The sequence below is a fragment of the Chanos chanos genome, chromosome 4 (assembly GCF_902362185.1).
Source record: "Chanos chanos chromosome 4, fChaCha1.1, whole genome shotgun sequence".
NCBI classification, from domain to species: Eukaryota; Metazoa; Chordata; class Actinopteri; order Gonorynchiformes; family Chanidae; genus Chanos; species Chanos chanos.
The window spans coordinates 45533662-45548366 of record NC_044498.1 but is presented as its reverse complement, the minus strand read 5'-3'; the positions used below and the strand labels follow the sequence as shown (position 1 = coordinate 45548366).

At 42.1% G+C, this 14705-nt stretch overlaps 2 protein-coding genes across 2 annotated transcripts; one reads left to right on the top strand and one right to left on the bottom strand.

Annotated features, from left to right (window-relative positions):
* Positions 1 to 76: 76 nt before the first annotated feature.
* LOC115809431 (RING finger protein 145) lies at positions 77 to 5741 on the bottom strand. Its single transcript, XM_030771089.1, has 10 exons — positions 5236 to 5741; positions 4816 to 4924; positions 4346 to 4437; positions 3811 to 4052; positions 3513 to 3682; positions 3253 to 3393; positions 2833 to 3015; positions 2270 to 2417; positions 1607 to 1963; positions 77 to 1272 (listed from the first exon to the last, which is right to left on the bottom strand). The coding sequence occupies exons 1-10, from the start codon at positions 5402 to 5404 to the stop codon at positions 676 to 678; spliced, it is 2208 nt and encodes a 735-aa protein (XP_030626949.1). The 5' UTR covers positions 5405 to 5741; the 3' UTR covers positions 77 to 675.
* cpxm1a (carboxypeptidase X (M14 family), member 1a) lies at positions 5616 to 14352 on the top strand. The gene is made up of 14 exons (XM_030772373.1): positions 5616 to 5740; positions 7040 to 7209; positions 8323 to 8432; positions 8546 to 8685; positions 8822 to 8906; positions 9210 to 9360; positions 9701 to 9789; positions 9983 to 10106; positions 10922 to 11118; positions 11349 to 11531; positions 12871 to 13165; positions 13371 to 13510; positions 13610 to 13712; positions 13868 to 14352. Exons 1-14 carry the CDS (start codon positions 5616 to 5618, stop codon positions 14170 to 14172), a joined length of 2217 nt encoding a protein of 738 aa, XP_030628233.1. The 3' UTR covers positions 14173 to 14352.
* Positions 14353 to 14705: the final 353 nt, after the last annotated feature.

Below are 14705 nucleotides of genomic sequence, written 5' to 3'. Positions count from 1 at the left end.
GTGAAGACTGGAGGCTGACATTATGACATCATATACAAATGGAAGGATACGTCAGAAAAATAATATGAGACAGTGTTGTTTGTGCTTCATAGAAAAGCCTTTACACAACAACATTTAGCATCAAGCTAATCTGATCTGCAGCAGCAACAAAAACACAATGCGGCATCAACAACCACAAAATGGTCAGTTTGAGAGCAAGGACATGGCCTGGCTTTTTACAGCCCTCTTGTGACAAAACTAAAAAAAAAAAAATGTGAGCATTTTCTGAGAAAAAGTTCCTGTTTTATTACAGGGAGCCACTACAGCGATCATCCCTTTCTTAATTAACCCTGTCTCATATATTGCATGGTTTGAGACTCGTACATGACTTCAGCTTGTTTTCATCGAATGAAAACGTAACATTTCGAGATAATTATCATTTGGTATTATGTCTTTATACAATCTCCATATTTTTTTAAAGTTTTTTTTTTGGGGGGGGGGTGGCACATTATACTGACATCGTGCTCTGAGGACACTGTGTTAAAGCACATAGTGAGGGGAGTCACGCCGTTTGTCACACCTCACATAGATCACGTGCTATGCCCACAAGCCTATCCCGAAAGCCAGCCCTGCATGATTTAGTTTGTCTCCTTAGTTTAGTTTAGATTGTCTCCTCCTCCATGTTCTCGTTCATAGTCACTCTCCCACGGAGTTCCGCTCTGCGGTCTCTGTGAGTGGGTCACTGTGAATGTCAGTGTCAGAATCAGAGTCGTTGCTCTGGGAGCATTCCACTTGTTCTGTTCTCTCAAAGTCCTCACTATCTGTATCCATATCTGCCTCATTATCCTGGGTAGAGCAGTGTGGTCCAGGCACACTCTCCCATGCCTCAGAGGGGGAGGGGCTTCCCTCTGATGGGCAGCTGGCTGTGGGACTAGCCATACCCACAAAGTCTCCATTGGCACTGAAGCGCAAACCCTGTACACGCCCCTTATTGGTCTCCATGCTAGACTCATCACAGGTCCCCTCTGAGTCGGTGCAATTCCTGTCGCCTGGGTCAACACCATCTTCGGGCAACCTCTGCTCCTCTTCCTCTTGGTTTTCACCGTGGTCAGGGTGAGCCTCCGGTGCGGCAGGAGTTGCCACTTCATCACCTGCTGCTGCAGGCTGAGCCGGTGCAGTCGGTTTAATTGGTGCATGGCACATTGGGCATGTTTCCTGCACATAGAGCCATTTTCTCAAACAGCTTCCATGGAAGAAATGGCCACAATACGTTATAACTGCTGATGTCATCTCCTGTGAAGATAAGACAGGTTTGAGATCAAATTTTTGCAATCCAGATACTAACAATCATCTGTTTAAACACAAATGTAGTGTCGCATATATTCATCCCTCCCATAGGAGACAGAGGTCATAGGTTTGGGGTAACTTGTTTTCATAATTACAAAATATCAAAACACACATTTCACTATCAAAACACACAAACAATTCTCAGAAGCAGCTCATAGAGTCTGACCTAAAACTGTTAGGGTGAACCTTTATGATGCAGCAGCGACCAGTACTGCTGCCATTTCAAGACATGCAAAGTTAAATACTATGACTGACATCATTCCAGTGACCTTTGACTCACCTGGAAGCAGATGGCACAGACATCATTGTGGCTGTGCAGCTGTTGAGCGCTGGCTCGCATGAGTGAGTTAATCTTGCGGGCTGCTTCCTGTCTAAGCAGGAAGCTCTTCCAGCCAGCTTGGGCGCGCAGCCATACGTTACAGTACGAGTGGATGATGATAACAGAAGCCCCCATCCAGCTCCATTCTCCCCACAGAGACTCCCAAGCCCCATATGCCACTACACACAACGCCACCATGAACTCCAATGCCCGGCAGGCTCCGTTCACATAGTACACCACCTCATCCAGGCCGGGCAGTGCCGTACCTCGCCACACTTCCACCATGAATAGAGAGTATATCAGCAGAGTACCTGTGACCTAGAGGAGGGGAAAAGTCAAAAAGGTGCTTTACGATCAGAGTACAGTGGAACTGTAGATTGTACATGGTAACTAAAAAGAATGCATTATTGGGAAGTGACAGTATAACGTATAAAATGTGTCCCCCCCCCCATGTTACATTCTGTGCATGACAAAAATATAGCCAATCCAACAAGTCATTCTTCTAAATCGAACACGATGAACCGTACCCCATCTTAACCCCGATTCAGCATCTTTTGGATGGTAACAGAGGCAGACTAGCGTGAAGCTTTGAAATAAATGAGCTGTTACAGTACAGAGGAATACCTGAAGTGAAGTGAGCATGCAGCTTGAGACCAGAATAAGGAGCCAGAAATCCATGTGGAAGAACTGAGAGATTTTAAAGGCCATGAAGCCCGGAAAAAGCAGCAGAAACACGCACATGCTCAATCCTCTGACGTGCTTCCACACGCTCCTAGGAACAGAGAGATTCCCTCCGTTATTTGTGAAAGGGTACGCGCGCGTGTAATTTGAGTCTGGTTAAACAGAATTTTCATCTGAATGGAACATATTAACTCAATAAAACTGCACTGATTTGCAGCCCATATACCAAACTTTCCCTGATCTCTGCTGTAATGTTTCTTTCCATCATTCATTTTCATTCTTTCATTTATTTCATTCATTAAGTATACAGCGTCAATGTGCACTGAGTAAACTTGGAACATATGTAACACAAGCTGTTTTAAATGCTGTTGTTATCCAATGAAGACATACATTGTTTTGCTGCAGACATGAAGACATACATTGTTTTGCTGCAGACGACATGTAGCCCTAAAAGTATTTGAGAAGAAACCATATGAATAAAATTATGAAGAAATAAATGTGGGTACTTGTTTCTGCTGGCCCCAAGACCTAGCAATATGGGCTCGGTGATTTCACTCATGCTTTGCAGTGTGGAGGTGAGTACGATGAAGAGAATGATGAAGAGGAGGAAGCAACGTTGCATCGCTGCCATGTCCAGTAACCCTGTCTGGAGTGCCAGAAGGAGCAGTGTAACCCCCTCTGTCACACCCCTACAACACACACAGACACACAATTTTTACAAATATTAAGATCTCTTCCCTGATTCTCAAAGGGCAGCATCAGCTTTGTATACACAATTTCAGGTGATTTCATGGCAAAAACAAACTTAGCACCTGAGATAAATTTGTCACACATCAATTATCATTTCAAATATATTCACATATATATTTTAAACAAACAAACAGACAAAAAAAATATATTTACAAAAAACACACACAAAATCTTACCTGTGCATGACATTGTGATTCTGCAGAGCTGTGTATCCTCCCAGGAAGAACTTGCAGAGATTCATGAGCCCCAAAGCCATGTAAGACACCACAAAGGTCAAGCCCAGCAGAGAGTACGGACTAGCGCAGCACTCTGACACACTGTAAATAGATACACACAAACACAATATTAGAGAAATAATACTACAAACATGATTCACAAGGCATCACAAACCCTACCTTAGTTTGAACAGAGTTTATGTGTGTGGGTCTTTGTGTACCTAGTGAGCAGGTACAGCAGCACTCCCTGCTGGCTGGCTATTGTATTGCCAGCATTGGAGATCAACTGAACTCCAAACAGGACAACCCAGAAAGAACTGAACAAGAGTGGTACCGCAAAGCTATGCCACAGAGACACCCCAACTGCCAGCAGCCTGTATAACTCCATCACCTTGAAAGACATGGGCAAAAAAAGAAACTTATCACCTGACCAACAGTACATGATGTACTGTCCGTAAGGTAAGTTGCTAATGTTTTAGTTTTAGTTTGTGCATATTATACAAGAGTGTGCATACAAACCTGTATTTGCAGAATCTCTCTGTAGGCTGCTCTAGCCAGTCTGTATGGAACAAAAAGGTTTGTGAGGAGGAAGACAACCACTTCTGCCCCCATTATCAACATGGAGATAGAGGTCAGAGAGAGAAGGGTAATGTGAGAGGCAGAACACAAACGTCCCAACATGGGTAGCAGGTGAGCCGAAAACAGCCAAACACACCGGGTTCGCATGAGAAACGCACATAGTGTGGTCACAATGATTTGACCTGCGAACACACACACAAACACACACACACACACACACACAGATCAGTTTATGTCAGAAACACACAGAGCATCAACATTTTCTGACAAACAACTTACACATCTGTGCACACAGTGTTTGGGGAAAGTGCAGGACTATCAGATTTGCACATCTGTCTGAATCAAAGTTCACATAAATGCTACGTTCCAAGTCAAACAGCTTTAAGCAAAGGTCTATTGTTGAGGCCAAGCAATCTTGAACACACCCACCATATGCGTGGCACAGGTTCAAGTGTGGGGATGCGTGTTTACTTACTCGTGAGAGCAGTCACAAACCGGTTCAGAGCCCCAGAATCCAGATAAAGTGGGCCCTCATATCCATGGTGAATCTCTCCATGTACATAATCCCTGCCAACAAAACAAACATTCAGATCTTATTTCGGATCAGTTATTAGATGTCCTTTGCTTTTGTGTTTACACAGTTGCCCAGAAAAAGATTACAAAGAAGAAATTTGCAAGTTAAATGCAAGTTAAAGTAACTCTTCATACCTAATAATTCCTATTTTTATGCGTTTCTTCCTCATTTTGCTTAATACAGTGTTGAGCAAGAATACATCTCAAGGAAAAGACATCCACCAGGGCCCACTGAACATATGGTCAATTTCCATTCCCACTGCTTTCCTCCAAATTTTATGTAGGGCGACACTTCTCCCTAAAGCTGACCCAGGGACTGATTTAACTTTAAGCACACAGTGCAGTGCATTGTGGGTACTATAATCTTCTCACCTTGAGATCTGATGCCCCATGTACAACAGGAGAGCAGTGAGCACATGTAAATAGAGCTGGACAATGTGTCCAAGAGGCAACATCAAGACCACTATGCTAACCACGTGACCTGTGGAACACACACATATACACACACACACACACACACACAAGGCAAAAGTAACCATGACAACATGAAACCGTCAGTACTCTGGGAGCAGAATTAGACTGAGAAATTACGATACAATAAGATTTCAATTGATTAAAAAGGTTCTTAATGGAAATCATTAAATACAGTATACAATGCTAAACCAAAAGTTAAATTGGACAAACATGCATTTAGCTACTGTTCTATATAACTGGTTTCTGGGATCGCCATTGACGTGTGATCCCTTTCTATCAATAGAATGAGTGATGAGTAAGTAATAGATTAACGCATACCTAGGTAATACATGTTCCAAATAACATATTTGTATTTGAAGAGCATGTCTTCACTCCTCGCCCTGAGATGATCTGTGAAGCTCTCAATGTCGCATTTGTACAAAATATCCAATGCGAAGATACTTGGAACCCTTAGGGCTATGTTTGCTACGTCCTCTAATCGTAACATCTTTAAACCAACGCTACAAACAAACAAAGCGAAAGTTCTCTTCGTCACATCATAATTTCATCACACGAAACACTCGAACACATCTATGCTGATAAGGGGGAGTTGACTCAACGCAGGTACGTCGCGACCTGTTCCTCCCGGCGTATTTCCGACTTTCACACCAATGTCTGCTTTCCACAAAGAAGAAATCAAGAAAAACAAGACAAATAGCATGTATCACGACCCCAATTATATAAAAGACCGGGATGAGAAGACCAATTTCCCAAATCACCGTCGTACCACTGACTTCAGTAACCGCCTACCGATGATCTCTGATCACTGTGTTCATCTGGGCGCGTGAACCTACGAGTTCTTCAAGAAATATACATATAAATACGCCTTGGTTTGTTTTTTCTTTCTACGAGTACATCATTTCAAAAAGTAACGAGATTTTGCAGGATTGTAATTAGTCGACAATGTTCCATATCTCCACTGATAACTGTGACAAGCCATGTTGTGACATCACGGGCATGTCAAAGACAGGTAGTCTATGATCACAGTAACGGCGGTTTTAAAGTTTTCTAGTCCACGATATGTGCAAATAAAACATCCTTCAGTTAAGACGCTAAGGGAAAAGAGCATGTCCCATCGATAACGCGACAAATGTTAAGCACAATCAAGTTTGTGCAGAAATTCTTCTGAAGAGGTAGAAAAAACAACTTCGTTAAAATCCTTCATCGTGGCTTTTTCCTGAATACACGTCACTTCAGTTGTGAAAAAAATATTGCAAATGGGCCAATAGGATTTTGAGGGCTGACCTGACGCGCTTAATATATATAAAAGACATATTTCAAAATAAAAGTACCGAAGACTTCAATTAATACCCGTCAAAATAATTTTCGTAAGAGGTGTCGTTGGGCTGTTAAACCATTCAAACTATCAATTGAAAGCTCATCTTTAAAACGAACGAAACGTACCATATTATGAACTTTGTTTCAACCTTTATGGGAGGCAAGATAATAAAGTTAATTAAATGCTCTTAAGGTAGAAAATGATGAAGAACTATGGTATGCCCTATTTCCGAATGAAAAACGAAATGGAGAAAAGAGACAAACGCAGAAAGAAAAGTTCAGTACAGATGTGTAACAAACAAATAAGCAATAATGCCACAGTACCACTACGATAAGTTTACAAGCTACCAAAGGAGGACTGATTGAATGTAATTCACAGTGATCTCAGCAAAAATGGCAGTCAAATTCGTTCGTTTTGCGGAGCGTAAAATTTATTGAATGCTGCGTTCATAGTACCATAAAAGTCTTTTCTTTTCATTTCATTCTATCTGTATTTTCTTGCTTTCTGACGTTGCACTTCTTCAGTGTTGTACGGTCAATAATGTGCTTCTCTCATATTACAGGGGTGTTCCTTGAAGGTCTGGAGAGCGTCTTGTTTAAAAAAAAAAGTTATCTGACCTGTAGCCTAGAGACGCTATACAGAGAAAATGTCCCGACTCAGCGTTTTAATTTGGGTCGCGGTATTATTCGAAACAGCGGATGGCTTTACACCGTTGAAAAATGAGACAAATACAGTTAACAGTAGTTTGACAGTTACAGACTCTAATCTCACAGAACGATTTTTAATATCTACTCTGAATGACAGCCAAACTTCTTTCAACCTAAAACCTTCCGCGGCGCCTAATGGAAACAACGAAACGCTGACCGCAAAGGCAAAGGGGAATGCCACAGAAATTGATGCACAAGATGTGAACAGTAAAGACAGAGTGAATGAAGACAAAAGCGAAAAAGCGGGGAATGCAGCTCCCAAATTGGGTGAGTGACGGTTTTTTATGCGTCTAATTTTTGGATATTACAGAAAATATTTAGGGTGTTTTATTGCAGGAATGGAATAACTATAATGACGTTGTAACTTTGATGTATACGTTTTTAAAGATACATCTTCTTGGAAAAAAGGTGGAAGGAATCGTATTGGGGGTCAAAAATGCTTAAGTTTCGATTCTGAAAGGTGTTGTCTATATGGAACAAAACACAGGGGTCCATGTTTCGTTCGACCTAACGTATTATGAGTTAATTTTCTAGTAAGAATACTTCATAGTAATAGGGTATTTGTATTATCCAAAGAAACCCATAAGGCTACAAATGTCCAATGGCTACAAAGCATTCTCAGACAATATTCCGGACAATTTATCAATAGTGCTGCGCAGACCAAGATAACTGTTTTAGAGGAGCTATAGGATTTTATAAATTGATACGGGAGTGCTAATGAGACTGCATTCCCCAAACTCTACAGGACTTGTAATTTGATCTATTGATAATATTTCTTTGTAACCCAGCTACTTCAGCTGAATTGTAACTTCACCACATCTGTCTGTGATCAGGCAGGATGCTTCTTTGAAACTGCAAAATGCTTACTTCTGTGGAATCATAGTTTTTCTGTGCTGGGAGTTAAACAACACTGACTCGTCAGATCCAGATTTTAACTATAGTGACACACATGGATTAGAAAAGAATGTGTGTTTGTGTGCGTGTGCGTGTGCGCGTGCGCGCGCGTGCGTGTGTGTGCGCATCTCCACATTTGTGATTAGGGGAATGGAGGAGGGCACACAATGATACTTGCTGTTCATTCTGGACTGTTAGCAGATCTGTAGTCAGTGTCATGACACAGCTTGTCTCAGAGTGAAATCAATACCATACAAAACAAAACCATAAATCTCATGGAATCGCCAGAAACACAGCATATATGGAAATTGGATTTAGTCAACCCCATCCCCCACCCACCCAGGCACAATTACACACACACATACACACACACACACACGTGCACACACACACACTTTATTTGTGATTTCTCTTTCTTTTCTCTTTGTGTTGTGCTTTCTGAATGCTTGTTTATGTAATAATGACACTTCTTTCTCTCTCACTAAGACTGTCCTCCGGTGGGTTTGGAGTCTCTCAGGGTGTCTGATTCTCAACTCCAGGCCTCCACCTCCCTGCAGGCTGCTTTTGGCCCACACAGAGGCCGACTGAACATACAGGTATGCCCACTGTGTGTATATGTGTGTGTGTGTAAGTGTTTGTAATCTTGTTTGAAAGATGGAGATGATTTTAATGATTCATAAGCATGTGGGGGGGTTATGTCTGCGTGTAGTCTGGTTTAGATGACGATGACGAATACGGTGGTGCGTGGTGCGCGGGGCTAGAGGATAAAGAGCAGTGGTTGCAGCTGGATGTTCTCAGACCGACACTCTTTACTGCAGTCATCCTTCAGGGCAGAAGCTCCATCTGGAGGTCTGTGAGTCAAACAAGTGACACGACGACAGCTGAGCAATATCGTTCTCACATAATTCATTCAAAATATATTGTTCATCGATATCTCTGGTTTGTAACATTTCTTTGCATTGTCTCTCTGTCTGTGTGTGTTTAGCTTGCATTGGGTCCTCACCTACAAAGTGCAGATCAGTAATGACACAGAACGTTGGAAGCCCTGCATGAATGGATCGCAAGAGGCGGTGAGTCATGGATTCTTCTCAACACAGCATTTCTCTTAATGGTGTTTCAAGTGACTGAAAAGTATTTTTCTTGGTAGCATCTGGAAGCCATTGACCACCCACCACCCATGAGTGATTTGTTTTACTTTACACTCATGTGTAAATACAAACAATGATATCCTTGAATTAAAAATCTCTTTTACTGCTTAACTGTTGTTTACTTATTTGGGATTGGATTCATGAGTCCTCTGTTTATTATTATTGTATTTTGTGCAGCCATTTCTATATGTTCCCTCTGGTCACACTCTCTCTTATGATGTGTAGATTTTTGTGGGGAATCAGGACCCCGAGACACCTGTGCTGGCCCAGTTTCCTGAACCTGTAGTGGGTCGTTATATCCGTATCAACCCCCAGACCTGGTTCTCCAATGGTACCATCTGCCTCAGAGCTGAAGTTCTTGGCTGCCCACTTCCAGGTCAATACAACACACAAACAAACCACAGTCAGAGTCTATAGATGAATAATACCTGTACTGTATATACTATACTACACACTAACATGACATTACAGCGTCACACAATGGGATGACAGAAATATATAAACTTGTAGGATTAGTATTTTGGTATTTTAAACTTTTCTACAAATGTTACAGTGTTATGGCTTTACTACAACTTTACAAAAATAAAGATAAGAAGAAAAAACTATTGCATCAGTAAGTTACAGTTCTAAGATGTTATTACAATATTTTGTATTTGTTGGTATGTGGATGATGTGTGTGTTTGTGTGTGTGTGTGTGTGCGTTTGTGTGTTTTCAGATCCTAATCACTTATATCCTTGGGAGCCTGAGACGGGATCTAAAGACAAGTTGGATTTCAGACACCATAATTACAATGAAATGAGAAAGGTTGGGGTTATTACATTTTAATAAGTGCTTAGTATATACTTAATAAATAGTGCACGGTTGCCAGTCAGCCTGCTGATATCTTGATGATTTAGTTCCATGGAGTTTTAGAAGTCTGGATGTTTTAATACTGAATATCTTTTCGCAAACCGCAAATCACGAGCCTTTCCCGCGCTTTCTGGTTCTCTCCCTGCAGTTACTGAAGGCAGTGAATGAGAAATGCCCTGATATCACTCGTATCTACAGCATTGGGAGGAGTTACACTGGGCTCAAACTCTATGTTATGGAGATATCAGACAACCCTGGAAAACATGAACTGGGTGAGTTCCTTTGTGCGTTGGGGTGTGTGTGTGTGTGTGTGTGTGTGTGTTGTGTGTAGAGTGAAACATATCTGCAGAGACTTGTGGCAAGCTGTTTTTGCATTGCTTTTGTGCTGTGCATTGAGATTGAGTTGCGCATATATATATACACACACACACACACACACACACACACACACATACATACATATATATATATATATATATATATATACATACACACACACACATACACATACATATACATACATACATACATACATACATATATATATATATATATATATATATATATATATATGTGTGTGTGTGTGTGTGTGTGTGTGTGTGTGTATATGCAACTAGACAGTTAGGCGACTCTTTCTCCAGAGTTACTTCTTTACACACACACACACACACACACACACACAACACAAACTGCTGCAGTACTGGCTGAAATCCAGGCTCCATTCCGAATCGGGGTTTGTTTATGTAAAGGAGGCCCAATCTGATCGCCCCACTGAAACCTTCCCGAGAGCTCTGACACAGATCCTGAAGTTTACTTTAAAGCTTTGCCAAGAGGGATAAATCCCACATCTAATTTCTGTTTTAGTGGGAATTTCACCACAATACATTCCAGAGCTTTTGTGTGCAGATAAAATCAAGGGAGAGACAGTGCCTTTCAAAACGTTTTAAAAATAGTTTATTTTATATTAACACTTTCCTCAATCAGTGAGTGGGTAGGTAAATCACATTGCATCGTGACAGTACAGCGACCTGCTGAAGAAGGATATGTGTGTATGTGTGTGTGTGTGTGTGTGTTTGTGTGTGTGTAGGGGAACCAGAGTTTCGCTATGTTGCTGGGATGCATGGCAATGAGGCTTTGGGTAGAGAGCTTGTGCTGAACCTCATGGAGTACATCTGCCAAGAGTACAAGCGTGGAAATCAGCGGATCATACGTCTGGTGAAAGACACACGGATCCACCTATTACCGTCCATGAACCCAGACGGATACGAAGCGGCCTATGAGAAGGTAGGAGGGTGGGTGGAGAAAAGTATCCGTTACATTCCTAACCTCATTGCATACAGTAGTGTATAATGGCAGAACTGGATACAATCAACTCTGTTGGGAAGCTGCAAACAAAAAAAAAGCACATCTGTTCTAATTTACATAGTTTGTATTATTGTCTTTTAAGCTGGTCTTCACTAAGCTCTCTGTGTGTGTGTGGTGTGTGTGTGTGTGTGTTTATATGCATGTGTCAGGGCTCGGAGCTCTCTGGCTGGGCCCTTGGGCGCTATAGTTACGAGGGTATCGACATGAATCACAACTTTCCAGACCTAAACAACATCATGTGGGATGCTCAGGAGTTGGCCAAAGACACCAACAGGAAAGTGAGCAACCATTACATCGCTATGCCTGAGTATTACACTTCAGAGGAGGCAATGGTACGTACACGAATGCCACACTCATCATATTTCAAAAGATAAACTTTACCTCGCAACTCAAAGAAACTGTTTCTAAGTTCATGACCGTATTTCAAGCGTTTGTATTTATGCGGCTAATCTGCCTCACAGAGTTCTGTTAAGAAAAATAAAAAAGTCAATTCCTAAGTGTGTATGGAAATCAGTAGGGAGATGGAAATTCTGGGGTTTTGTCTGAAAGGATGGCACGCAGCCATGGCAGTTTAGGGGGAAAAAAAGCAGAACAAAAAAAACCCCCGCAAATTTGATTATGTCAAGGAATGTGTCTCATTTGATTTTTAAAACAATTGAAAGCCTGAAGCCATTCGAAAAACATTCTTTAATCCGGCGGAAGACAGACTTCCTCCTGATGGGTGACAGAGTACACAGGCTGTTTTATCCTCCTCCACACAAATACACAAGCTTGTCAAAGTTTGAGAGCAGCTTCTGATTAGTGGAATAAAGTGTATTAGATTAGGCCTGTAACAGAAGTCTACAAGAGCGCGGCTCTCGTGGTGGTGGGCTGTGCACCTCTGCTCAAAAAATGAAAACATTTCAGTGTTACGCAAGATAAAAGAGCTAGCAAAGATGAGCAGACTTTTTGTCTATTTGCATTGTGCCCCATACACACACACACACACACACACACACACTCACTCACACACACACACTGCTGCAGGGTCAGTAAACTCTGCAAAGAATGTGTGTACTTCCTTTCGGTGAAGAGTGCCTCCTTGAGGGCCTCTTAAACGTACACACACACACACACACACACACACACACCACACGCACACAAGAACTTCACTGAGTTAATAACAAAATACTTTTTTTTTTCACCTGTATTTTTAACCTGTAATGAAAAGGGTATTACTTTTATAGACCTAACGAGAGGATGAGATCTAAGGCGCAACTCTGCTCGGCGTGCTGTGTTTTGAGTTTGTGAACGGGAGGAGATGAACTGTGCCTGGATGCCTGATAGAATAACTGAAATTATGCCAGGTGTTTTTTTTTCCCCCTAGAGAACTGTTAAATACCCCTCAATTTATCTTAGTCAGACTGGAGCTGAGAAAACCACTTTGTCCAACACGGCTCGATATTTTTTCAGTGTTAGTACAATTGTTTTTTTTATTTTTATCATTATTTTGTGTGTGCCTGTCATTTACTGTTACTTTGATCCCTTTATCATTAATATGTGAATGTTTGCGTTGTTTGAGCGTGTTTCCGTTGGACTATGTGTTGAATGTATGTTCCATTGAATCATGTGTTGAGTGTGTATGTGTTTGTTGGATTATGTGTTGAGTGTACGTGTTTGTTGGATGTGCAGGTTGCTCCGGAGACTCGGGCAGTGATCAGTTGGATGCAGGCCATTCCATTTGTTCTCAGCGCCAACCTTCATGGTGGTGAGCTGGTGGTCACCTATCCCTATGACTGCACGCGTGATTGGATCCCTCGCCAGAACACGCCCACGGCAGACGATGCCTTCTTCCGCTGGTTGGCTACTGTCTATGCAACCACCAATCTGGTGATGGCAAACCCTGAACGTAGAATCTGTCATTACGAGAACTTCCACCAGCATAACAACATCATTAATGGAGCTGACTGGCACACGGTACCAGGAAGTGAGTACGCACGCATCCAGAGTACACACGAAACTAATGACTGTGATATTAACATTTTTATTGTTTTGACAGTTTTTAAAATGACTCCTTGTGGTGCTGACCTAAGGCACTAAAAGAAGAATATTTCTCTCTTCTGTTCACACTCATACAAAAGGCTGACTATGTTTCATTGTAAATAATGTATCTGGCTTACTTTCAATTACAGGCATGAATGACTTCAGTTACCTTCACACTAATTGTTTTGAGGTGACGGTAGAGTTGTCCTGTGATAAGTTCCCTCACGCTAGTGAGCTCCCTACAGAATGGGAAAACAACAAGGAGGCTCTTCTGCTCTACATGGAACAGGTCAGTATGATAACTCTTTATATTGTGTATATGTATATGTATGTGTATGAGGCACTGTCAACTTACATATGAATGTACGTTTTTCTCTCACTCGCTCAGGTACACAGAGGCCTGAAGGGCGTGATCAGGGATAAAGACACAAAAGTTGGCATCGCTAACGCTATCATTAAAGTGGAGGACCTGGACCATCACATAAGATCAGGTGAGTGCATCTTACATCCCAAACTGAGCAAATCTATTTAGGGGGTGTCATATGACACCCCGTGATATTTAATATTCACAGCAGCGCAGAGCTCATAGAAAGGTGGTTTGTATTCAACTGGTTTCGTTTTTGTTTTTATTTTCTGCTCCGCGCAGCCGCCGATGGGGACTACTGGCGTTTGTTGAACCCCGGTGAGTATAAGTTGACGGTGTGGGCAGAGGGTTACATGCCCTCAATACGTTACTGTTCGGTGGGCTCCGAGCCACACCCTACTCTCTGCGACTTCAACCTCACCAGAACTCCGGAGGAACGCGTCAAGCAGATCCTGGCCAAGGGCGGGAAACTTCCGCGCGACATGCAGCTCCGACTCCGCGCCATGCGGGTCCGGAAACTCCGCGTCACGACGAAGATCCTAAACCGTCGCCGCCAAAGAAAGCAACAAACCAAGGCTAGCCGCTAGCGAAGTATTTCCCCATGCGTTAAGAGGACAGGAAGGACTAAAGAGAGCCAATCATAGCAGGAGAGAAAGTCACGGAAGATTAAGGGACCAGTCAAGGATTGTTAGATGTGTGCAGTTGCTGCATGTTCCCACACCAAAACCAGTCCAAACCAGAATCGCTCCCTGACCCCATACACGGGTAAACCATCTCAGAGTTTACATAAAAGCTGTAACGTGAAGCAGGTTTTTCAGCAGGAGAGTTGGCAAAAGAACTGGATAGGTTTCGGTGATATGTTTACGGCTTTAAATTGACTGCGAGACAGTTCAACAATGAGTCTGGCATATTATCAAAACTGTCATGCCTTATTAAATTGGTTTAAGAGGATAAGGGAGGATGGTAGGGGGTGATTTTGGATTGGACAACAATGTGTACTACATTTAACCTCTCTCACATAAAAACACTCAAGCTCTCTAGTATTATTGTTTCTGATGCTGTTTTAACACAAGGCCCGTCTGTGGACAGTTTGGGACTTGAACACTTTCTTTTTTTTTAA